The sequence below is a fragment of the Amblyraja radiata genome, chromosome 23, assembly GCF_010909765.2.
Source record: "Amblyraja radiata isolate CabotCenter1 chromosome 23, sAmbRad1.1.pri, whole genome shotgun sequence".
Taxonomy (NCBI): domain Eukaryota; kingdom Metazoa; phylum Chordata; class Chondrichthyes; order Rajiformes; family Rajidae; genus Amblyraja; species Amblyraja radiata.
The window spans coordinates 31,818,871-31,845,859 of NC_045978.1; the positions used below are offsets into that span (position 1 = coordinate 31,818,871).

At 42.9% G+C, this 26,989-nt stretch overlaps 1 protein-coding gene across 1 annotated transcript; it reads right to left on the bottom strand.

Annotated features, from left to right (window-relative positions):
• Positions 1 to 88: 88 nt before the first annotated feature.
• LOC116986439 (E2F associated phosphoprotein) lies at positions 89 to 19,384 on the bottom strand. Its single transcript, XM_033041978.1, has 6 exons — positions 19,261 to 19,384; positions 12,432 to 12,610; positions 9,769 to 9,873; positions 3,847 to 3,967; positions 2,878 to 2,985; positions 89 to 1,548 (listed from the first exon to the last, which is right to left on the bottom strand). The coding sequence occupies exons 1-6, from the start codon at positions 19,332 to 19,334 to the stop codon at positions 1,272 to 1,274; spliced, it is 864 nt and encodes a 287-aa protein (XP_032897869.1). The 5' UTR covers positions 19,335 to 19,384; the 3' UTR covers positions 89 to 1,271.
• Between the last annotated feature and the right edge of the window lie 7,605 nt (positions 19,385 to 26,989).

Sequence of the window (26,989 nt, forward strand, 5' to 3'; positions counted from 1 at the left end):
ATGCTCATTGTAAGTACACAAAGCAAATGTCGAACATTATTTTATGATTCACCTTGATAAGAATCGTTTCAATGGGAATTCCATGAGATTTGCCTTGCAAATCAGATTTATTATTTAACAAATAATGTGGAAACAACAAGACTTCACAAACTCATTGAGTTGTTTTAATTTTAATAGACCTGTACTTGTGTGGAAATATACAGTGCATCTTTTGAATTTTAGTAACTCATGGGTTCTGTGAAGGTTGGTCATGTAATCTGATTTTTCAAATGAGCCGATTTGGCATCCAATAGTAGAGTTCTTCCTTTGCTTGTGAGATTACATTCACTGTTGAATATTTCAGTAGCCTGTGGTCATATCAAACAATACCACTGAATAATCCTACTCCCCTAATTGGGTCAGAGTGCTTTGTCAAAGATAGATTTTGCCTGAGCATAGTTTAGGGAGAAGATATCAGCTTTGCAGCCATACAATACTTTTAAAAATGGAATGCATAGAATTGGTGGAAGGGTTGTGAAAAGGATTATTCTTGGCTATTTATGGTAAATCCGAGTAACCAACCTGTACATATGTTGCTGATGTTCTAGTGACTGGTTCAGTCCTGATCTGCAATGTTGTGTGAATACAGTTTGCACATTATTTCCCCTCGCAGCCATGTGGATTGGTAGATTAAATGGCCACGAATTCTCCCTAATGCATGCTGGTATATGCTGTGCAGATATGGCATATATGGAAAAATTAAACAGACATGTGCAGGTAAGGAAACAAGTGAATAGGACTTGCATGGTCTTGAACAGATCGATGAAATTTGGTGAATTTCAACAATTACTACCTCGTATGACAAATTTCCTCTAGGGGAAGACAGGCAAGGTCAAATTTAGTTTGGATGTGTACACAGTTGCAGAGGATGTCTCCTGTAAGTTCATCTGAGGTGTCAGAGTACATTAGGAAATCAATGTAGATTTAATGATGGAGATTAATTTGTTTTAATTTTGAAATTTCCAGTCTTCCTCTCAGCATTCCAAAGCTACACATTGTCAGTGTTCCCATCCTAATTGTTATCTTAGTTAAGGTTTACACTGGTGCCCCTTAATTTTGATTACAACCTTGTTTCTGTGGTGTCACGAAACCAACTTGGGACTCAAAATGACTATTCTGCAGTATTGGACCATTTGGTACTGCCTGGCCAGTTAAGCAACACTACTTCATCGCTGGTGGTTAGGTTCCCACTAGGACCAACAATTAACATTACAAAAAAAAAAATTGGGACACTAACAGTGGCTAGCCAGAACATTAAAGAAATGATACACTTCATCTTTGTCAAAAACAGCTACTTCCACTAAACACTCAGCACAGCGTACTGGATGATATGTCTCCTCCCCATGCTGCTCTGAGCTGCCTGTAGTTTTGTCACTTGGATATTTCACTTTCTTGGATCTGTTCCTTCTTTTCCCATTGGTAGGATTCTTGTACTTGAGAATTTCTCCTCTGTTGATAATGCAATTCATCACAAACATAGCTCTGTACTGCTCCTTGTACAAGTCGTGCCTGAACAAATTAAAAAAAAAGTACATTTTTATATAAAACTGCCCCTGCTGCCTTCATAGATCTCCTTTCACAAATAGTTTAAGTATCAATGTTGCTCCAGAACACAACAGTTGACTTCATCCTCATTCTTTAAAACCAAGACTATCAAGTAAAATGCAGTAGGACAGCATTTGAAGATGTGCATAAGCAGTGGCAGAGTTAGTAGACCAGAGTGGATTTTAAGCACTGCCTTTGTCCTCAAACAAATTTCAACATCACACATGGTCTCCAATTACAATAACACTAATCACTTTTACTTTCACCTGAAGTGTAATAAAATACTCTACGTTCTACATGAAAGATAGAAAACAACAAAAAATTAAGCCTGTTAGGAAGAATCTTAGCTAGAAACCCAAGATAAAACACATTCACGTATACTTAAGGAAGAACTGCAGATGCTGGAATAATCGAAGGGAGACAATAATGCTGGAGGAAATCAGCGGGTGAGGCAGCATCTATGGAGCGAAGGAATAGGCGACGTTTCAGGTCGAGACCTTCCCTCCGTAACTCCCTGGTCAATTTGTCTCTTCCCACCCAAACCACCCCCTCCCCTGGTACTTTCCCTTGCAACTGCAGGAAATGCTGCACTTGTTGCTTTACCTCCCCCCTCGACTCCATTAAAGGACCTAAGCAGTCTTTCCAGGTGAGACAAATGTTCACCTGCACCTCCTCCAACCTCATCTATTGCATCCGCTGTTCCAGGTGTCAACTGCTCTACATTGGTGAGACCAAGCGAAGGCGATAGCACTTCAACTCCCCCTCCCATTCCGAATCCGACCTTTCTGTCCTGGGCCTCCTCCATGGCCAGAGTGAGTCTTACCGCAAATTGGAGGCGCAGCACCTCATATTTCGCTTGGGTAGTTTACACCCCAACGGTATGAACATTGACTCCTCCAATTTCAGGTAGTCCTTGCTTTCTCCCTCCTTTCAATCTGTCTATCCCTCCCCAACCTTTTTGATTACTGTAAAATAACTTTTTGTACAGATGCTGCTTAATTTGCTGAAGAGCACCTGCAGATTTTTGCTTCAGATTTCCAGCATCCAGTATCTTAATTTTCATGTGTATTGAAGGGTGACCCTGCATCCACATTAAAAAAAAAAAAAAACAGTTGATATGCTGATATATCTGAGAGTCCCAGCTGCTCTCTTATTAGTACAGCTGCTCTGCCACCCGACTATACACTGAAATTTAATATCAACTTTGGACTAAACCCAATGCAGGAATTCTGGCCAACTGTAAAGCAGGGCCACTAACACACACACACACACAAGTCAAATGCTACTGCTTACCGTTGGCAATCCAGACACAGAGTTGTCATGCATGCTGGGCAGTTCAAAACTGCATCGCTGACAGGGATTGGCAGCGATTCTGACATGTGTTGCTTAAGTCCACGATAGCTGTAAAAAGTATAACGGGAGATATACCTTCCTGAGCTTTTTCATACATTTACAATTGAATTATATATTCTGTGAGGAGAAAGTTGATGCAATCTATTGATTTTGGTAAAGACAATCAATGGGTTATGATACTAAAGGTCAGTATATGGATGGTCAGATAAACAATATGGATATTAACTTGGCTGAAGAATCATAAGGAAAGATTTTTACCAGATCAATGCTGGGAACAGATTTATAATTTACTCCAGCACTTTGTGTCTTTTTAACCAATACTCATTTCCATGATTCAGATCTCTTAACATTTGTGATCCACGGCCAGTATCAGATATGTTCACGCCACAGGCCCTTGAGAAGACTGTAATGGGCCACTGGGAATTCACAGATTCATCTTGGTCAATACTACCAAAGTAACAACCAAACTGGATCTCAATATGGGGATACATGGGTGACAGTTAGGGGGAGAAGGCAGAAGAATGGGGTTAGGATGACAGAGATCAGCCATGATGGCAGAGTAGACTTGAAGGGCCGAATGTCTAATTCTCCTCCTATCACTTATGATATTAGAATCCAATCCTAAAAAACAGCCAGATATAAAAGTTAACTGAACTCCAATAAACTAGCCCCACTGAGATAACCCTAAGAAATTAACAAAATGCTGAGGAGCAGACACAGGCAGGGAGGAAGTTAAAATCATCATTGCCAAAGTTATGTTTGAAATCAAGTCAAGCTTGGTGAACTTTTAACAACTCTGATAGTGCAAACTAGATCAGGAATGAATTCATACATTGACAAAGCACCATTGTTTTGAGAATTTAGATCAATTGAAGTAACACTAGGAGAAAGGGTATCTTTAATACTCACCCTCTCCTCTGCATGTCAACCCAGGCCTGGTCACGATCATCTTGATCTGGGTCATACAAAAGCTCATCATTTGTCAAAACCTTCTGCCGCTTGCTGCATTTCTTCTTTGAACCACTTCCTTCTGCAGGGATAACCGGCAGTTAAAGTCATTTTCAAAGTGAAGCTGTGCATACAGCAATACACCAATGCCACTATACCAAAAACTTAATTCTCAAATTACAATGAGTGGAGAGATCATAGATTGCCTTTGCTACAAGATATCCCTCATTTACAAAATAAATTAAACAATTATGATTGCTTTGTTTCATATTTATAGAGGGAAAGTTTGAGGGTTTATTCTAAGAGTGGTGGATCACTGTCAGGGTTCTTAACAATAATCCAACATCATGGTCACCTTTTATTCCCACATTTCTGTTCTAAAACATCCACAATAGCATTTCTCCATTTGTCTCGTGAATAAAAATCACTTGATATAACCCTGAAGGCATTGTGCGGCACCACAAGCACATTCCAGACAGGGTGACTAGCATCTCACGGCTCCAGTTAGTGATACATACTGGACAAGATGTCACTGAAGTAGTGAAGAGCAACGGATTCTGTCTGCATCATATGTTGTGTATCTAAATGGAATCTTACCAAGACATTTTATTAATTTTACCCCACAAGTTAATCTAAGTGTAATTTAACGTCCCATTACTCAGGTCCTCAAAGGCTAGAGGGCATAGCTTTGAGGTGAGCAGGACAAAGTTTAAAGGAGATGTGTGGGGCAGGTTTTTTTTACACAAAGGATGGTGGATGACTGGAACACACTGCTGGGACTAGTGGTGGAGGCTTTTAGATAGGCACATGGATATGTGGGAAATGGAGGCATATGGATCACGTGCAGGCAGCTGAGCTTGGTATCATGTTCAGTACAGTCTTTAGGATCGAACGATTAGGAATTAAGACTTGAGAAGATTTGTATGAAGAGGGAACATTTTTACCATTCCAAGACTTACAGCTTAAATACAATTTGGAAAATAACCAATATTTTAGATACTTACAAACCCGAGATTATTTGAAAAAACACTGACAAGATTATCAACATTTGAAGTTGGACCTTCTAGAGCAAGGCATGAATAGACAGGTAGAATTGGATCATTTAACATCATATTTTTATAATACTACTAGACTAAGTGGGACCCGTTGGGTCCCAGCATCACACGGGAGGGCTGGTCCCCCAATGCAATATTCCACCTCTCCACCAATTCCAATATTGCTGGCCAGTGGGGGCGTTTCTGGAGCGCTAGTATGTGTGTTGTGGGTCAAAGGGACTGGCTTCCAGAGGGCTAGTATGGACATTGTGGGCTGAATGGATTCTTGGGCTGGCAGCTCAGTCACTCTGGCCGGGCAGCTCAGTCACTCAGGCTGTTGTGCACTGAAGGAACTGGTTTCCAGAGGGCTAGTATGGACATTGTGGACTGAATGGATTTTTGGACTTACAGTTCACTAAGTCATGGGTGGTGGGCTGGCACTTCAGTCACTTACAGCTGGTGGGCTGGCATTTCACTTACTCATGGCTGGTGGGCTGGCAGCCTAGTCACTCACAGCTGGTGGTGGCAGTTCACTCAGTCACCCCTCTTCCCTTCTCCCCCCCCCCCACTCTGCAAGCATTTTAGAAACAATAGAGACATGTTTTGCAAGCTTTAGAACCAATAGACACTTTTTGCAAACATTTTAGAACCAATAGACACTTTTTGCAAGCATTTTAGAACCACTAAGGGCACCCACATTTTAGTTGACATGTGTTCAGTGTTATTCACAGCTCAGAGAAACGTGACCCTCTGCCTTCCTCCATCTTGAAGAGTGAGTGAGGCACACCACTTTCTGGTTTTATAGTCCCTCCCCCCTGCCGCCAGCGGGGACAGCAGAGAGAATGGGGAATTTTGTAAAAACATTAATATCTCATTTTTCATCGACGGGAAAAATCCTCGGCACACATGCGGCGGAGGGGGGCTCTGAGCAAGGTGGCCAAAAATGACGGCCGTAGGTGGCGGCGTTCTCTCGGATATCGCAGCACAGACGGACAAAAACAGAGATTTAGTAATATAGATTTTAAATATAGATATACCTTCGACAGAAGGTATAGGGTGATTTCACGAAAGGTCACTGGAGCGTAGATCCGCACCCACGTGACCGAAAATTTTAACGGGGACAAGCGTCACTTCCGGTACATGTTAGTGAATGGGAAAACACGCACTTTCACACCCGTTAAAAACATCGAAAACGGCCCGTTTTTGAGCTGCAATTTACTGTACCAGTCGGGGTGACCGTGAGGCACAGCTACCTAAATTTACAGTCCAAAAAAAAGATAGAAATTAAGGTAAATTCAAGAGGGAGCTGAAGGTGTAAATACAGCGGAAGTTGTTATCGGACATTTGCCGTGGAGATTTAAAGATCCAAAATATCGGGAATTATCGTGTTTGCTCGCTGCATTTCATCAAAAGTAAGGCATTATTGACTTTTTATCTTTATTCATTTGTTATATGAAAAGTATTAAAAGTAAAAAATCCGTCAGTAAAATTGCAAAATCGCCCATGGTTCTCAGGTGGGTTTTAACATGCAAAATGAAAACGCTTCTGAAGCTCCGTTTACCATTTAAATAATCGTGAACTCTCATTGCGTTTGGAAATAAATTTTACTGAGATGCAAGCTAAGGAATGGGATAATTGTCAGCTGTTTGTTGGACAAAATCAGGAGATTTTATTATTTGCCAAAATATATTTCTCAATGTTTCTTGTTTAAAGCCTGCACAATCACCCAAACTATTTATTTATTTATCATCTAATAACAGACAAGCCTGCAGCATGGAATGATGTCAACAATCCTGATTGGGCACCCACTGTATGCAGGATAGACAATGTGCACAAGAACGCCATCAACTTGCAGAGCTATAGATGCTTGAGCTGCAAACAAATCTGCTTTAATACTCTCTTCTTGTTGCACGTGCATGGCGTTCTTGTGCACATTGTCTACCCTGCTCACAGTGGGTGCCCAATCAGGATTGTTGACATCATTCCATGCTGCAGGCTTGTCTGTTATTAGATGATAAATAAATAAATAAGTAGTTTGGGTGATTGTGCAGGCTTTAAACAAGAAACATTGAGAAATATATTTTGGCAAATAATAAAATCTCCTGATTTTGTCCAACTAACAGCTGACAATTATCCCATTCCTTAGCTTGCATCTCAGTAAAATTTATTTCCAAACGCATTGATAGTTTACGATTATTTAAATGGTAAATGGAGCTTCAGAAGCGTTTTCATTTTGCATGTTAAAACCCACCTGATAACCATGGGCGATTTTGCAATTTTACTGACGGATTTTTAACTTTTAATACTTTTCATATAACAAATGAATAAAGATAAAAAGTCAATAATGCCTTACTTTTGATGAAATGCAGCGAGCAAACGCGATAATTCCCGATATTTTGGATCTTTAAATCTCCATGGCAAATGTCCGCTAGCACTTCCGCTGTATTTACACCTTCAGCTCCCTCTTGTATTTACACCTTCAGCTTAGTTTCTATCTTTTTTTTGGACTGTAAATTTAGGTAGCTGTGCCTCACGGTCACCCCGACTGGTACAGTAAATTGCAGCTCAAAAACGGGCCGTTTTCGATGTTTTTAACGGGTGTGAAAGTGCGTGTTTTCCCATTCACTAACATGTACCGGAAGTGACGCTGGTCCCCCAGTTAAAATTTTCGGTCACGTGGGTGCGGATCTACGCTCCAGTGACCTTTCGTGAAATCACCCTATAAGAAAAGAATGGGAACAAGAATTGGCTATAGAAATTCCCAAGAACAGATGGGAAGATTATGTGTCATATGTACACAAATGTTCGGTTAACGTTAGACACACATTGATCCAATTTAAAATTGTACAGATTATATTACTCAAAAACAAAACTAAATAAAATCTTTCCAAATGTTTCTCCCATCTGTGATAAGTGCCTAACTAAAGAGGCAACAATAGCACACTCATTTGTTTCCTGTGCAAAACCTCAGAAATTTTGGAAGGAAATTTTTGAAAGCTGTTCAAAAATATTTAAATTAAGACTGGACCCAAATACAGAATTTATTATTTTCAGAGTAAGGGAAGCCTGTTCTGAACTAACTATATTTCAAAGATGTTTCCTAAACTATGGTTTGATAACGGCAAAACAACTTATACTTAAATTCTGGAAAAACGCTTCTATCCCAACGTTTAAAATGTGGATCACAAATATGTCGGAAATATTACATCTCGAGGAAATTAGACTCGTTCTAGCAGGAAAACAAGAACAATTCTTAAGAATATGGTCACCTTTTATTGATTTGTTACAAGTATAATATGGTGCAGCATAACCCTAGAAAGTTATTGTTTTAGAATTAGGTGATGGGTGTGAATCGTTATGAATTAGGCCCATTCCCTTTCTTTTTTGTTTAGCTCTACCTTCTTTGGATTTTTTACTTATTTCCTTTCCCTTCTTAAGACCCTCTTCTCTTTGGGGCCTGTTTTCTTTTCTTTTTTTTCACATTCTCAAGCACGCAGTCAAATTAACCATCATCTTTCATTTAACGCCAACTACTGCGGACTACACTTCACTACTATCCTCATTCTTCTCTTCTTTCTCTTTTTCTATTACAGGTTAAAGTTTAAAAAAAAAAGAGAAGTTGTACACGAAATGTATTACATTGCATATCATGATTAAGATGTATGTACAATGCTTCTAATTAAAAAAAATAAAAAAGGATCGAAGGGCCTGTTCCTGTGCTGTGCTTTTCTATGTTCTATAATTTGCACAATCACTCCATGTCTGTGTGGGTTTTCTCCAGTTGCTCCATTTTCCCCCCACATTCCAACAAATTGGTTCCTGGAAATCACCTCTTTGTGTACATTAATAGCAAAAGTAATAAGAGGGAAGTTGACTGGTATATGTAAGATGAAAATAGTAACAAGGATACAGGGAAATAAGGAGAGGGGAATAGAATTAATGGGATTGATCCACTGTGTTGACTAGACATGATAGGCTGAATGGACCCCTATGCCATTTAACTATAAAGTAAGATATTACAAAGTCCAACGAGGAATATGACTCATTCAAAGACAATAATTCCCACTGTTCCTTCTTGAGCTACAAAGAGATTACCTCTCACTTGCTCATGTCACAGAGCCTGCAACTCTTGGTACTTTGCTCATGATTAATCTTCATACTTAATGAATCCCTTAAGTGGGCCAAGTTGGGCTGTTTACCCCCAAAAGCCATCGTTGGCAAGTCTTGAATCTAATTTTTGCAGCAAGTGTCTCTAAAATTATCACAGGTCTAGAAACTGGTTGAGTTTGCTTTCTTCAGCTTGGTCTGCGGCACTGTAGGCAGGAGCAATGACCTTACTTTAAAGACACAATGCGGAAACATGCCCATAGGAGTCTGTGCCAACCAGCGATCACCCATACACTAGTACTATCCTACTCACTAGGGACTATTTATAATTTTACCAAAGCTACCGTTATTAACCTACAAACCTGTACCTCTTTGGAGTATGGGAGGAAACTGGAACACCCAGAGAAAACCCACGCGGTTACAGGAAGAACATGCAAACTCTGAACAGGCAGCCCGTTGTCAGGATTGAACCCGGGTCTCTGGCGCTGTAAGGCCGCAGCTCTATCGCTGCGCCACCCAAGTGCTCAGGGCTTCCTCCGCAAGATCAATAATAAACCATTCTTACCAAATTGAACAAAATGCAGGTAATGGAATGAGGATGCCAGGGGCATCAGGATGGACTGAAGCTGCTCCTGCAGTCACAGACAGATCTGATTTGTGGGTGTCACAATTTCCCTCATCTACATCATTCTCTATATTCTTCCAACTGCAAGTAAAGAACCAAAGAAGTAAAGTTTCCTACCCTGTTCATCTTCACCCTCAGAGTCCGAGTCAAAGTACACTTCGTTGTAGTATTGCTGTTCGGGAGCAGCTCGCGGCTGAGAGCTCACGGCACTGGAGGAAGCACCTGACATGAAAAACCATCAAGAGAAAAATCACATTAAAATTTCTTACAAGTGACAAAATTCTATTTAGCAAGGCATGAAATGTTGCGAGAGAATGGGAAACAGTTCAAGAGCTGGTACAGCACCCAAGTGATAAAGAGCACAGGTCCACTGACAACGTGGGATAACATCAGATTAAAACTCACTGTACAACAACCCATAAAACACAGATAAGGCAGGTGTAACTCAGTTTAGATCCAAAGCCCCCTTTACATTGTACCAAACACCAAAACATAGCACAAATTAGTTATGGAGTGAAGCATACCCCTAAGTGAGTGGTTACTTTCTAATTTTCCACAGTTTTCACAAATTCGCCATGTTAATTTATTTGAGACTTGAAAAATTAAGGACAGTTTTCTTCCTCCAATGAACAAGAAATCACATTTAGAGTTCTGGATAAGGAACTGCTGATGGTGGAATCTTGAACAAACACACAGCAGGTCAGACAGCATCTGTGGAAGGAATGGACAGTTACCATTTCGGGCTGGGTCCTTATTTTAGAGTGATTGTAGCAGGGAGGAGAAAGATGGAAAAGTGAGGTGCAGCCAGGACAAAACCTGGCAAGGGATACAGGTAAGGGAGTGTTTTGATTGTCAGATGGATGGAGTAAGTGACAAAGGCTAGAGGAGAAAATGAGACAAAAGAGTGTCAGATAAGGAGAGAAGTGAAATATAAAACCAGAGAGAAGGATATAGGTAGAAGGGGGGCAGAGGGATAAAAGAAAAATGAGGGACTCAGGGGTAGGAGATGTTCATGAGGGGGGGGTTGAGGAACAATAGTAGAAAATGGGTGGTGGGGGGCACAGGAAAGAGAGAAGGAATAGGGAGGTATTACTTGAAATAAGAGCAGTCAATGTTCATATTGTTCGGTTGTCTTCTATGTAAGTACAATACGAGGTGCTGTTCCTCCAGTTTGCGTGTGGCCTCATTGCGGCAATGTAGGAGGTCCAAGACAGAAAGGTCAGTATGTGAATGGGAAGGGGAGTTAAAATGGTTCACAACTGGACATCTGGGAGGCCTTGGCAGATCGAGCACATGTGTTTGGCAAAACGGTCACCTAGTCTACGCTTTGTATTGCCGATGTAAAGGACGTTACATTGGGAGCACCGAATAGACGTGATTTGAGGAGGTGCATGTAAACCTTTGTCTCCTGTTGAGTTGCAGGGTTCTGGTGTAGAGTTCTGACACCTGTGTGTCCTGTTCACCACATTCTTAAACTCCAATAGTCGGAGCTGCAGAGGTCATATAGTGCAATGGTCAAACAAACATTTATTTACATTACTCTTTGAATATACTTCATCAGGGTTTAATTTAGTAAAACCAGAGCCAATACAATGACGTGAAGTTCTAATTTACAGAAGGAGCATTAATAATGCTGAAACATACTTAAAGCACACGGCATTGGGGGTTCAGTATTGATGTGGATAGAGAACTGGCTGGCAAACAGGAAGCAAAGAGTAGGAGTAAACGGGTCCTTTTCACAATGGCAGGCAGTGACTAGTGGGGTACCGCAAGGCTCAGTGCTGGGACCCCAGCTATTTACAATATATATTAATGATCTGGATGAGGGAATTGAAGGTAATATCTCCATGTTTGCGGATGACACTAAGCTGGGGGGCAGTGTTAGCTGTGAGGAGGATGCTAGGAGACTGCAAGGTGACTTGGATAGGCTGGGTGAGTGGGCAAATGTTTGGCAGATGCAGTATAATGTGGATAAATGTGAGGTTATCCATTTTGGTGGCAAAAACAGGAAAGCAGACTATTATCTAAATGGTGGCCGACTAGGAAAAGGGGAGATGCAGCGAGACCTGGGTGTCATGGTACACCAGTCATTGAAAGTAGGCATGCAGGTGCAGCAGGCAGTGAAGAAAGCGAATGGTATGTTAGCTTTCATAGCAAAAGGATTTGAGTATAGGAGCAGGGAGGTTCTACTGCAGTTGTACAGGGTCTTGGTGAGACCACACCTGGAGTATTGTGTACAGTTTTGGTCTCCAAATCTGAGGAAGGACATTATTGCCATAGAGGGAGTGCAGAGAAGGTTCACCAGACTGATTCCTGGGATGTCAGGACTGTCTTATGAAGAAAGACTGGATAGACTTGGTTTATACTCTAGAATTTAGGAGATTGAGAGGGGATCTTATAGAAACTTATAAAATTCTTAAGGGGTTGGACAGGCTAGATGCAGGAAGATTGCTCCCGATGTTGGGGAAGTCCAGGACAAGGGGTCACAGCTTAAGGATAAGGGGGAAATCCTTTAAAACCGAGATGAGAAGAACTTTTTTCACACAGAGAGTGGTGAATCTCTGGAACTCTCTGCCACAGAGGGTAGTCGAGGCCAGTTCATTGGCTATATTTAAGAGGGAGTTAGATGTGGCCCTTGTGGCTAAGGGGATCAGAGGGTATGGAGAGAAGGCAGGTACGGGATACTGAGTTGGATGATCAGCCATGATCATATTGAATGGCGGTGCAGGCTCGAAGGGCCGAATGGCCTACTCCTGCACCTAATTTCTATGTTTCTATACCTTCAGGTGTGAATGACCAGCTCCCCTCAATAACCTTCATGGTGGTATCCAGCTCCGCTGCCATCTCCTTCTCAAATTCGTCATCGCTGGATTCACTTTCACCTGTTAAATATTCCTTGATCAATTTGCGTTTGCGTTCAGGCGTGCCATGGAGTAGAATATCTAATTCGTCCTCGGAGCTGGAAAGGGGAAACAAATTAAATTTGGAATTTAATACAGAGAAATGTGAGGTGTTGCATTTTGGAAAGTCTGACATGGGCAGTGTTGTGGAGCAGAGGGGTCTAGAAGTGCGGGTACATCATTTCTAGAAGGTGGTGTCACAGATAGATAGGGTGGTCAAAAAGGCTTTTGGCACATTGGCCCTCATCAGTCAGACTACTGAATATAAAAGTTGGAAGATTTATGAGGATGTTGCCTGGACTCGAAGGTCTGTGCTATAGCGAGAGGTTGAGCAGGCTGGGACTATTCCTTGGAGCGCAGGAGGGTTGATCTTATAGAGGAATAGATCAGGTAGACTTGTCCATACTCAGAGAATCGAGAACCAGAGGCCATAGGTTTATGGTGAAGAGGGAAAGATTTAATAGGAATCTGAGAGGTAACTTTTTCACACAAAGTGTATGGACCAAGCTGCCAGGGGAGGTAGTTGAGGCAGTTTTATCCTTCTAAACTCCAGCGAGTATAGGCCCAGTGCTGTTAAATGTTCATCATATGTTAAACCACTCATTCCTGGGATCATTCTTGTAAACCTCCAGACTCTCTCCAGAGCCAGCACATCCTTCCTCTCAAATGGTGCCCAAAATTGCTCACAATACTCCAAATACAGCTTGGTCAGCACCTATAGAGACTCAGCATTACATCCCTGTTTTTGTATTCTTGCCCTCTTGAGATAAATGCTAGCATTGTGTTTACATTCATTACTACCAATTCAACTTGCAAATTAACTTTTTGGGAATCCTGCACCAAGTCTCTTTGCACCTCCAATTTCTGAATTATCTTCCCATTTAGAAAACAGTCTGCACCTTTATTCCTTTATGTCCTTTTCAAAGGGCACTGAAGAGTCAGCTGCATCAGTTGGTCTAGAATCACACATAGGCAAGCAAGTAAGGGCAGTAAAAGTCATATCCTGAACAACATTAAAAAAATCAGATGGTATTTTAAAATGCACTAGTTTTGTGGTCACCATTGCTGAGGCCATTTTTAATTCTAGTTTAGTTTAGTTTATTATTGCCACGTGTACCGAGGAACAGTGAACAGCTTTTCTGTTGCATGCTATCGAGTCAGCGAAAAGACTTGATTATAATCAAGCCGCCCACAATGTACAGATACAGGATAAAGGGAATAATGTTTAGTGCAAGATATTGTCCAGCAAAGTCCAAGTAAAGATAGTTCAAATGTCTCCAATGAGGTAGTTTGGACTGCTCAGACCTTGCCACAGTTTATGGTTGTCCGAATGATTAAACTGGGACTCGAGTTTGTTCCGGTATTGCCTCTTGGGATTCTTGATGGCTTTGCGAAGATCACAGCAAACATTTGCCTAGTATGCAGCGGACCTGTTCTTCACACGGGAATGTACTTCACGGTTCATCCATGGTTTCCGGTTAGGTTTGCCCAGCTGTTGCGATGGATTCAAAATCATGTCCACAGATCAACAGTCTTGGTCTCAGAATGTTAGTAATCTAACAGAACTAATATGCTACTGTACCTCAATTATTATCTGCAAGCTTCAAACCTGATTGGAGAATCCTAATGAACCATTTTAAAAAATTGCTTAAATGTTAACTCCGTTTCTCTTCCCAAAGAGGCTGCTGCCAGATTTGCTACGTTTTCCCAACATTTTGTGATTAATTTTAAATTTCCACCAACTGCAATATTTTTGATTTTCATTTAAAACTATATTAAATCTACATTCTAATGTTTCATTTGGGGCCTCATTACTATTTATCAGTCCAAAGACCCTATGATTAACTTTCTGTTGAAACTCTGAAATGTATACTGATATGGAACTATTCTACACCCCTGGGAGGCAGAGTTGTCAAAAGTTAAACAATCATGAGGGTTAAGGAACAACATAAAACTATAAGAGAAAATATAAAATGAAACTAGCAAAATCCCAAAGGTGGGGACAAAGAAAAAGAACGTCGATGTTCTAATAAAAGATCGTCAATGTGAAATGTTGTTTATCTTCCCAAGGATAGTCTGACCTGCTGTGCATTTCCAGCATTTTATAGTAAGTCGAGGTGATAAAATAAACAATAAGAGCTACAAAAAGTCAAAATACAAAACTGTCACGGGTATAATGCAAAAAATCACTTTACCATTGTATTAGTAAAGAAATAGCAGTCAGGAACAATGAACTCCCCTTAAAATTTATAATGGTCAATTCATTGTTACTGATTGAAAAATGACTCATTGTGAATTATTGCTTTAAGCTAACATTTTTAAGACAACAGGACAGCATCGCAAGTAGGCTGTGGGCCGAGCATCAAAAATGTGTCTAGAAATAGGATTTCGTGACCCAAGTCACCATACTACATGAAATGTTCACATATCGTGTAAAAAAAATTATATAAATTACTCCTGAAACTCGATATGAAGAAGACTTGCACATTTTTTAAAATTAAATTAGAGAAAAAACGGGAAAATTTCGGGTAATTTTTAGTCCAATCAAAGCACGTTTAACATTGAGTTGTCTGCCAGTTGGCCAATCACACGCTTTGTTTCAGGCTAGCACACAAAATGGCTAAGGGGGCTTCACAGATGCCTGTTTTACTGGAGATTCCGAATTGTTGTTCTGTGGAATAAATGTCGTGGAAACTTGCAGCAGATAATTGTATTTAGTGGGAAAAGCATTAAAAAGGCTGAAGAAAGTGCTGCTAAGTTGAGGAAGTGGAAGAAAGCCTTGAAAGCAAAGTCCCTGCTGAGGTCCTGGAACACAAAGATTAAGACAGTCAGGAACCAACTCTGACTAAAAGGTAAGATCTAAAGTCTGAATTTATGAAAATCTATCTGTATGGAATTTAATTAATTTAATTGCACCCTTTTATAATGTGAATAAATTTATTCATTAACTTACTTCATTCATTCACTTCATTCATTCATGAAATTGAGGGCCTAAACTATATGTTTCAATAACACAGTCAATTAAACATTGTCACTAATGCCGGCCTGTTGTAGAGTAATAAGTCTTTAACAGCTAATCTCGGAGCTGCCTGCGAAAACTTACCGGGAAAAAGTGCTCCGATCGCGGGACATAGGTACTCGCGGTAAAGTGAAGCCGCGGTCTCAATTAATAAGCGGCCGATTCGCGAACGCAGAGCCGCGGATCATCTCCGCGGGCGGGCGGGGGGGAAGAAGGGGAGGCTGTACATAGTGCCATCTATAGCGGCCGTTTCAGACCCCGACAACGGGAAAAAAACGGAGGGATATCTAACCATTTCTCACTGCAATGGAAGCCTATAAATAGCGATCGATATCCCTCCGTTTTTCTCCCGTTATCGGGGTCTGAAAACGACCGCTATAGACGGCACTATGTACAGCCTCCCCCCTCCCCCCTGCCCGCCCGCGGAGATGATCCGCGGCTCCGCGTTCGCGAATCGGCCGCTTATTAATTGAGACCGCGGCTTCACTTTACCGCGAGTACCTATGTCCCGCGATCGGAGCACTTTTTCCCGGTAAGTTTTCGCAGGCAGCTCCGAGATTAGCTGTTAAAGACTTATTACTCTACAACAGGCTGGCATTAGTGACAATGTTTAATTGACTGTTATTGAAACATATAGTATAGGCCCTCAACTTCATGAATTAATGAAGTAAGTGAATGAATTAAGTAAGTGAATGAATGAATGTATTCACATTATAAAAGGGTGCAATTAAATTAATTAAACTCCATACTGATAGATTTTCATAAATTCAGACTTTAGATCTTACCTTTTAGTTAGAGTTGGTTCCTGACTGTCTTAATCTTTGTGTTCCAGGACCTCAGCAGGGACTTTGCTTTCAAGACTTCCATCACTTTCAACACTCTATCAACTTAGCAGCACTTTCTTCAGCCTTTTTAATGCTTTTCCCACTAAATACAATTACCTGCTGCAAGTTTCCACGACATTTATTCCACAGAACAACAAATCGGAATCTCCAGTAAAACAGGCATCTGTGAAGCCCCCTCAGCCATTTTGTGCGCTAGCCTGAAACAAAGCGCGTGATTGGCCAACTGGCAGACAACTCAATGTTAAACGTGCTTTGATTGGACTAAAAAATACCCGAGATTTTTCCGGTTTTTCTCTAATTTAATAAAAAAATGTGCAAGTCTTCTTCATATCGAGTTTCAGGAGTGATTTATATAATTTTTTTTACACAATATGTGAAAATGTCATGTAGTTTGGTGACTTGGGTCACGAAACTGCAGAATAAAGCTCCTCGGCCCACAGCCTAAAGGAAATTAATATCAAACCGGGGACTAGGCAAAAGTAATGTAGATAACAAAGAAAAAAGTAACATCTCTTAGTAGTGACAAATTTCCTGGACCAAGTAGCTTCAGTAACTGATGCAAACAATAAAGGATCCGGCAACCCAACATTAAATATCACACAGGGGGATCCCACCACTAGCCACATCGTCCCATTACCACCCCTTTCCGCAACTCCCTCTGTTCCCTTCGCAACTACCTAATTAACTCATCACTTCCCACCCAAACCACCTCCTCCCCAGATACTTTCCCCTGCAACCGCAGGAGATGCAACACCTGTCTCTATACCTCCTCCTTTGACTCCATCCAATGACCCCAACAACCTTTCAGGTGAGACAGAAGTTCCCTTCCCATTCCCACATGGACCCTTCCGGAAGTGGCGGCGCTGCCCTGGCAGCAGCGGCTCACCTGCAGTCCGTTTGTTTTTGCTTTTTTTGTGTTGTTTATTTCGTTTTGGCTAGTCCAGTTTTTGGTTTTTTAGTTTGTGTTTGGGGGGGGGGGGGGGGGGGTTGAAACGGGGCTTGCTGTCTCTCCCTGCGGGGGAATGCGACTTTTTTGTCGTATTCCCCTTCTCTGCCTCCGTCTGCGCTGAGGCCTAATGGCGGAGCTGGCGACCTCGAGGCTCAGGAGGCAGAACCCGCCAGGACTCACCCTGGGCTCGCTCTTGTGAGGACGGCCCGGCTCGGGGCTGGAACAGGGCTTCCGTGAGGGGCTGTGACGCTCCCGGGGGGCGGCCTGGTCCGAGGAAGGAACGGTGCTCCCGTCGGAGTGGCCGAGCTCGGGGAGGTGCGGCGCTCCCAGCCCGAGGGAGGAGCGGCGCCCATGTTTGAACGGCCAAGGGAGGAGCGGCGCCCATGTCGGGGCTGCCCGGCCCGAGGGAGGAGCGGCGCCCATGTCGGGGCTGCCCGGCCCGAGGGAGGAGCGGCGCCCATGTCGGGGCTGCCCGGCCCAGCCCGAGGGAGGAGCGGCGCCCATGTTGGCCTGGCGCGAGGCTGAGACAGTAACGGCACTGACGTGAGGGCGATCCGGCTCGGGGCTGGAACGATGCTCCGGTGGCTGGGATGGCGTTCTGGCGGCGGTGACCTGAGTCCGGGGTTCGGCCGCGGGCCAGCGGCTGTGTCAGCAGGACTGGTGGACGGCAGCTTCGACCACCCCGGGGCCGCGGTGTTTGAGCCGCGGGACTGTTTGCTACATCGCCCGGTGGGGTATCGCCTCAGCGCAGAGAGAGAAGAGGAGGGAAGAGACTGCAGCCCTAAGACTTTTGCCTCCATCACAGTGAGAAGGTGCTATGTGGATTCACTGTGGTGGATGTTAATATGTGTTTATTGTTGTTTTTTTATTGTATTGTATGTATGTATGACTGCAGGCACGAAATTTCGTTCAGACTTCGGTCTGAATGACAATAAAGGAAACCCTGTAACCCTGTAACTTGCACCTCCTCCAACCTCATCTACTGTATCCTCTGTTCCTGACTCCTATATATCGGCGAGACCAAGTGCAGGTCCGGCGATCGTTTCGCTGAACACCTTCACTCAGTCCGCCTGGGCTTTTGCGATCTCCCGGTTACTAAACTCCCCTTCCCATTCCCACATGGACCCTTCTGTCCTGGGCCACCTCCACTGTCAGTGTGAGGCCCAATGCAAATTGGAGGAACAGGACCTCTAATATTTTGCTTGGGCAACTTACAACCCAGCAGTCTGAAGAATGGTCTCGATCCCAAACGTCACCCATTCCTTCTCTCCAGAGATGCTTCCTGTCCCGCTGAGTCACTCCAGCTTTTTGTGTCTATCTTCAATGTGACTATATTTGTGTCTATCTTCAATTGGCTATATTTAAGAGAGAGTTAGATGTGGCCCTTGTGGCTAAAGGGATCAGGGGGTATGGAGAGAAGGCAGGTACAGGATACTGAGTTGGATGATCAGCCATGATCATATTGAATGGCGGTGCAGGCTCGAAGGGCTGAATGGCCTACTCCTGCACTTAATTTCTATGTTTCTATGTGACAACAGTGGCAACTAGTGAAGTATCCTTCTTCTCTCTCACTCCTCCCCTGGCCGAACCAGTTGCCAATTACTATGTCAGAACTATTTTGATAGCTGGGACCCCGAGACACTAGATACTAATAATATGTAATCGTTAAACAAAGTCTGTATTGGTTTGGATTATGATATGCTTCTAATAAAAAATATTATTTAAAAAAAACAAACAAAAACTGCTGGGGTCGCCGTGAAAGCTCACTGATGGGACAACATTGAGAAGGCGGCGCGGCGCGGCGCGGCCCAGCGCACCGGCAGCCCGGTCCACGCACACTTCCACCCCCAAATCCATCCATCTAACTCTCTTCCTACAACGCCCTCCTCTCCTCACCTCGACGCCGGGTCTTCCTCTTCTTCACTCAGCTCCTCCACCAGGTACGGGTCGTCGGCTTCCAGGCTGTTCATGGCTCCTCCGCCCGCAGCTCCCACAATGGCGTCACCTCCTCCGCTCGCCACTGAGCGCCGCGCTGCTTCCGGCCCGCATTGATGATGACGCAGAGTTGGCAGCTGCCGGCAAAGATCTTATAGCGGAGCCGGCAACCCAACATAAGATATAAAATCCGCTATAAGATCTTTGGCTGCCGGGCCGGGGCGGGGAGAGGGCATGGGCAAAGATTATAGATCTTTGGGCGTGGGGAGGAAGAGTGGGAGAGGAAGGGAGGTGGAGGAGGAGGAGGAGGAGTGCGGGAGAGGAAGGAAAAGCAGGGAGATGAGTAGGGAGGTGGTAGAAACATTGATAGCAGGAGTCGATCTGTCAGCCTCTCGGTGTGATGAAGACCGATCCTCTGTCAGTGCCCTATTCCTGTTCTCTCTCCATCTACTTGATGTCTTTGCCTCTAGACATCTGTCCCATCACCATAAATATATTCAACATTGGCTTCGTGGTAGAACATTCCACAGGTTCACCATGGTTCATCATTCCGAGTCTTGAGAGTGTAACCTCCGAGTTCTCGAACAACCAACCGAGCCCAATTAAAATAAACAATTTACTTGCATCCATTCTGTCAGCCTTGTCAGAAATGTTCGCACTTTAATGAGATCTCCTGTCATTTTTAATATTCACTCCACCATCCCAGGGAGCAACCTGAAAAAAGCTTTTATTGCAGTAATGCAGCACATACTCAGTCTCTGCTGCCCACCAATTCCATGCTAATTACCACTACGCACATTTTACCTGTTCCACATTCAACTTCACCTATTCACTATTCACCTGCACAGGAGACACACTTTACAGTAGCTAATTAACCTCCCAACCCACATCTTTTGCAAATGGAAGAAACCTAGAGCACGTGAAGGAGACTTGCGTCACCTGTAGAATGTGCAAAACTCCACAGACAGCATCAGAAGTCGAGAGATTGAATTGGGGTCACCGGAGCTGTGAAGCACTATTAGATAAGGAAAGCAAAACTGCACACAATATTCCAGATGTGGTCTCACCTGGGCCAGGTATAATTATAGAATGATATCCCTGTTCTAGTTTTCAAAACCTCTTGCAATGAGCAGTCGTGCAGCATTTGCCATCTTAACCGTTACATCTGCACGTTTGCTTTCAGGAACCCATTGTACATTAAAATGTCTAATTCTAGCATCATTTTAATAATACTCTGCCATTCTATTTCTCGTATTGAATTGGATAACTACTCATTTATACATGGACCTTTGAATCTGTTGTATTTCTCTCTCGCTCAGTCTAAATAGCTTTAAAATCACTTTGCATCATACTGATAGCTCACAACTCAATCTAATTTTGTGCTGTCAGCATATTCATCCATCTCCGCCTCAAAATCAGCAAATAACAGGGCCCAAACATGGATCCGTGCGATATCCACTATTCGCTGCCTGCCATCCTGAAAAAGTCTGATTTATTTAACTCTTTCCTGTATGTTCATCAATTCTCAGATCATCTCAGTACATTACCCTATATCCCATACATTTTAATTTTTATTCTAATCTCTAATGAGGAACTTTATCAGGGATCTTTTCAATGTCCAAATACACCACATTAACTGGTTCTCTTATATATTCTCCTAGCTACATTCCCATTTCCAAACTACAGAAACTATTTCATAATGTATAGAATTTTTGAAGGCGATAATCATTATTCATACCTGATGCTAGAAAAAAAGTTAAGAACGTGGCTAGGGTGCTGTGAGTCATTTATATTAGCTGCCTTGGTATGGTAAGGCAATGTTCACCACTTTTTGCTTTTAATGTGACATTTAATTCTGCAGCATGTCAATAGACAATAGGTGCAGGAGTAGGTCACAGCCCTTTGAGCCAGCACCGCCATTCAATGTGATCATGGCTGATCATCCCCAATCAGTACCCCGTTCCTGCCTTCTCCCCATATCCCCTGACTCGGCTAACTTTAAGAGCCCTATCTAGCTCTCCCTTGAAAGTATCCAGAGAACCGGCCTCCACCGCTCTCTGAGGCAGAGAATTCCACAGACTCACAACACTCTGTGTGAAAAAGTTTTTCCTCGTCTCTGTCCTAAATGGCTTACCCCTTATTCTTAAACTGTGCCCCCTGGTTCTGGACTCCCCCAACATCAGGAACATGTTTCCTGCTTCTAGCGTGTCCAAGCCCTCAATAATCTTATATGTTTCAATAAGATGCCCTCTCATCCTTCTAAACACCAGAGTATACAAGCCCAGCCGCTCTATTCTCTCAGCATATGACAGTCCCGCCGTCCCGAGAATTAACCTTGTAAAGATACGCTGCACTCCCTCAATAGCAAGAATGTCCTTCCTCAAATTAAGGGACCAAAACTGTACACAATACTCCCGGTGTGGTCTCACTAGGGCCCTATACAACTGCAGAAGGACCTCTTTGCTCCTATATTGAACTCCTCTTGTTATGAAGGCCAACACTTTCACTTTCTTCACTGCCTGCTGTACCTACCTGCATGCTTACTTTCATTGACTGATGAACAAGGACCCCGAGATGCCGTTGTACTTCCCCTTTTCCCAACTTGGCACCATTTAGATAATAACCTGCCTTCCTGTTTTTGCTACCAAAGTGGATAACCTCACATTTATCTACATTAAACTGCATCTGCCATGCATCTGCCCACTCACCTAACCTGTCCAAGTCACTCTACAATCTCATAGCATCCTCCTCACAGTTCACACTGCCACCCAGCTTTGTGTCAATAGACAATAGGTGCAGGAGTAGGCCATTCGGCCCTTCGAGCCAGCCATTCAATGTGATCATGGCTGATCATTCCCAATCAGTACCCCGTTCCTCCCTTCTCCCCATATCCCCTGACTCCGCTATTTTTAAGAGCCCTATCTAGCTCTCACTTGAAAGCATCCAGAGAACCAGCCTCCACGGCCCTCGCATCCTTCCACAGACTCACCACTCTCTGTGAGAAAAAGTGTTACCTCGTCTCCGTTCTAAATGGCTTACTCCTTATTCTTAAACTGTGGCCCCTGGTTCTGGACTCTCCCAACATCGGGAACATGTTTCCTGCCTCTAGCGTGTCCAAACCCTTAACAATCTTTTATGTTTCAATGAGATCACCTTTCATCCTTCTAAACTCCAGAGTGTACAAGCCCAGCTGCTCCATTCTCTCAGCATATGACAGTCCCGCCATCCCAGGGATTAACATTGTGTCATCTGCAAATTTGCTGTTACTTTGAATCTCTTCATCTAAATCATTGATGTATATTGTAAATAGCAGCGGTCCCAGCACCGAGCCTTGCGGTATCCCACTAGTCACTGCCTGCCATTCTGTAAGGGACCCGTTAATCCCTACTTTGTTTCCTGTCTGCCAACCAATTTTCTATCCATGTCAGCACTCTACCCCCAATACCATGTGCCCTAATTTTGACCACTAATCCCCTATGTGGGACCTTATCAAATGTTTTTTGAAAGTCCAGGTATACTACATCCACTGGCTCCCTTGTCCATTTTCCTAGTTACATCCTCAAAAAATTCCAGAAGATTAGGCAAGCATGATTTCCCCTTTGTAAAACTATGCAGACTCGGACCGATCCTGTTACTGCTATCCAAATGTGCTGCTTTTTCATCTTTTATAATTGACTCCAGGTCAACTGGTCTATAATGTCCTGTTTTTTCTCTGCCGCCTTTCTTAAAAAATGGGATAACATTAGCTACCCTCCAATCCACAGGAACTGATCCTGAATATATAGAACATTGGAAAATTATCACCAATGCGTCCACTTAGCAGCATGGTGCGCTGACAACAACCTGGCCCTTAACTCCAAGAAGACCAAGGAGCTCATTGTAGACTTCAGGAAGTCCAGGGGCGGCACGCACACCCCCATCCACATTAATGGGACGGAGGTGGAACGTGTTTCTAGCTTCAGGTTTCTGGGAGTCAACATCTCCGATGACCTCTCTTGGACCCACAATACCTCAACTCTGATCAAGAAGGCTCACCAGCGTCTCTTCTTCCTGAGGAGACTGAAGAAGGTCCATCTGTCTCCTCAGATCCTGGTGAACCTCTACCGCTGCACCATCGAGAGCATCCTTACCAACTGCATCACAGTATGGTATGGCAACTGCTCTGTCTCCGACCGGAAGGCATTGCAGAGGGTGGTGAAAATTGCCCAACGTATCACCGGTTCCTCGCTCCCCTCCATTGAGTCTGTCCAAAGCAAGCATTGTCTGCGGAGGGCGCTCAGCATCGCCAAGGACTGCTCTCACCCCAACCATGGACTGTTTACCCTCCTACCATCCGGGAGGCGCTACAGGTCTCTCCGTTGCCGAACCAGCAGGTCCAGGAACAGCTTCTTCCCGGCGGCTGTCACTCTACTCAACAACGTACCTCGGTGACTGCCAATCACCCCCCCCCGGACACTTATTATTATTTATTCAAATCATTTGCTATGTCGCTCTTCCAGGGAGATGCTAAATGCATTTCGTTGTCTCTGTACTGTACACTGACAATGACAATTAAAATTGAATCTGAATCTGAACAATTTCCAGAGCCACTTCCTTAAGTACCCTGGGATGGAGACCATCAGGCCCTGGGGATTTATCAGCCTTCAGTCCCAGCAGTCTACCCAACACTATTTCCTGCCTAATGTGGATCTCCTTCAGTTCCTTTGTCACCCCAGATCCTCTGGCCACTAGTACATCAGGAAGATTGTTTGTGTCCTCCTTAGTGAAGACGGATCCAAAGTACCTATTCAACATCTGCCATTTCATTGTTCCCCATAATAAATTCACCTTTTTCAGTCTTCAAGGTCCACTTAATTGGTCTGCTGTTTCTATGCCTGCAAATATAAATAGTCCTGTTTTTTGACTAAATGCATTTTGAATTTGTCTTCACTGATCCATCTTTTTACACATTTATAGAAGCTTTTAGTTAACTTTTATTTTATATTCTTTACGTTTAATCTTTTACTTCATTTTTACTCTTTTAATCAATCTCTTGCCAACCAATCTCTTGTTAACCAAACTCTAATCTTTTTCCAGTTCTTAGATTTACTACCTAATCTGGCAACTTTATTATAAACTTTATGGTTGGGTAGAATTTCCTTTTCTGTTTTTGTGTCATATTGTTTCAAGACACCCTTTTGGATTAATCTAACAAATTGTGTCCCATTTAAGCCGTTTGCACTGAATAAGTCTCAGTTAATATTGGTAAATTAAAAGTTGCCTATCACGACAACCCTGTTGCATTGATATATATTTCCACACATTTGTTCCTCCATCTCATGCTGGCTATTGGGGCTCAACAGTACAATCTCATTGGAGTAGTTGCACTTTTCTTCTTTTTAACCCACATTGCCTGCATTTGTGGTATGTTTTCAGTGTCTCAGGGTGACTGCTGTAGTTAGTGCAGATCTCAGAAACCTACAGGCCAGAGATCATTGCGATTTGTTGAACCATGAGTTGTGTGGCTGGTCTGAAGTCTGATCTTCAAACTGTGTTTTCCTTAACTGATTAAAGGCTATGCTGATGTCTTGAAGATAGGGGTGAATATCATCAGCAGTGAATGAGTGTGGTGAGTGAGTGAATACAACACACAGAATGTACAGAACGAGAAAATAGGTACTGTGTAAATAAAACAAATACTGCTTAAATTATAATACTGCAGAATGTTGCAATGACTGTCCACAGATTGAGAGAAAATGTTGCATTCAACATATAGAGAGAACTAATATGTACCCCTGAATAAGAGCAGTAATAAACGCCATGCTCAGGATGAATGAAAGAGAACCATGCTCAGAGAAACAACTAATTTACTGTTTAGTGACAGGGAGAATATCATGCGGAACCTGCAGAGAAAATCATGCGATGTGTACAGAAGGCCTGGACTCAGTTTGCACATGACCCTGAGTTATGTGCATAGGGATAAAGAACATATTTGAGTGTGGAGGGAGAAAAAACACTTGAGTGCAGCAAGGACGAGAATATACAGTGGAACCAGGTGGAATTAGATTGTGATAGTATTATAGTCAATATGTGACATGAATTATAATTTATCGGTCTAATGGTATGTTCAATTTGTGATCAAAATTATTGCTTAATGTTCCAGGGTCAAGGTGCTCCAAGCGAGACATAGGTGGGGGGTGAAAGAAGTGGGGAGCCACTATATTGATTTAATGAGAACTTTGCAGCAGTAGTCTGACACAACATTGCTGAGGGATCATCCTTTGAGGCTATACAGATGGAGCTGAAAAATAAAAAAGGATGGTCACCTTGTTGGGATTGTACTATAGGTCCCCAATTGTCCATGAAAGTTAGTGGAACAAACATGACAGGAGATTGCAGACAGCTGCATGACTAATAGGGTTGTCAAAATAGGGGATTTTAACTTTACCAATATAGATTTCCATATTGGATTGCCATAGTGCCAAGGGCTTAGATGGGATGGAATTTGTCAAGTGTGTTCAGGAAAGTTTCCTTAGGCACCTTTGGGGGGGAAGGGCAATGCTTGACCTACGCTTGGAAAGTATGGCAGGACGAGTGACTGAAGTGTCAATGAGTGGGCACTTTGGGATCAGTGACTGTAGTTCTATTGGCTTTAAAATAGTCATGGAAAAGGACAGCATTATTCCATAAGTTAAAGTTCTAAGTTGAGGCAAGCCCAACTATGATGGTATTAGACAGGAATTTGCATGTCGGAGTAGGATGATTGCAAACAAAGGGACGTTCATAAATTGACTTTTAAAAGCACGATAATGAGAGTTTAAGATGTGCATGTTCCTGTTAGAGTGAAGGGCAAAGCAGGTATGAATAAGGAATTCTGGTTGATGAGAGAAATTAAGGATGTATGTGAGCCTCTGGCTCTGGCTTTTGGAAACAGTAAGTGTGGGTCAGGCATAGGCAGCTGGGATAAACTGTATCCCTGGAGGTGCATAGGGGATTGTGGAGTGTACTTAAGACAGAAATCATGAGGGTAAAAAGGTGGCACAAGATTCCTCTGGCAGATAAGATTAAGGAGAATACAAAGAGATTTTACAAGTATATTAAGGGAAAAAGAGAAAGAATAAGGACTCTGAGAAACCACAGTGGTCATCAATGTGTGGAACAGCAAGAGATGGGCAAGGACAATAAATATTTCTCCTGTTTTTACCTTAGAGAAATACATGAGGGCTAGAGAACTTAGGAAAGTGAAAGGCTTTCTTGAAGACAGTTCATATTACAGTCGAGGAAGTACTGGATGTCCTAAAACGTACGAAGGTGGATAAATCTGATCTAATCTGGAACATTCAAGTGGGAAGCTGGAGATGAAATTGCAGGAGCCCTGAGTCCGCACATAGATTACCATTTTCTTTTCTGAGAGGCCCTATTCTCTCTCTAGTTACCATTTTGCCCTTAATATACATGTCAAATCTCTGGCTTCTCCTTAATGAGCTGAGGGTGAGTTGTTGGAAGACTGGAGGGTGATGAATGTTATGCCTCTATTTACGAAGGGCTTCAAAGAAAACCAGGAACTGCAGACTAGAAAGCCTAACATTCGTGGTTGGTAAGTTACTGGAGAAGCTTCTAATAAGATATACATGCATTTGGAAAGTCAGGTGTTGATTGGCAAAATGAGTATAAAAACGAAGCCTTCAACCCAATGTGGCTTTAGTGTTTG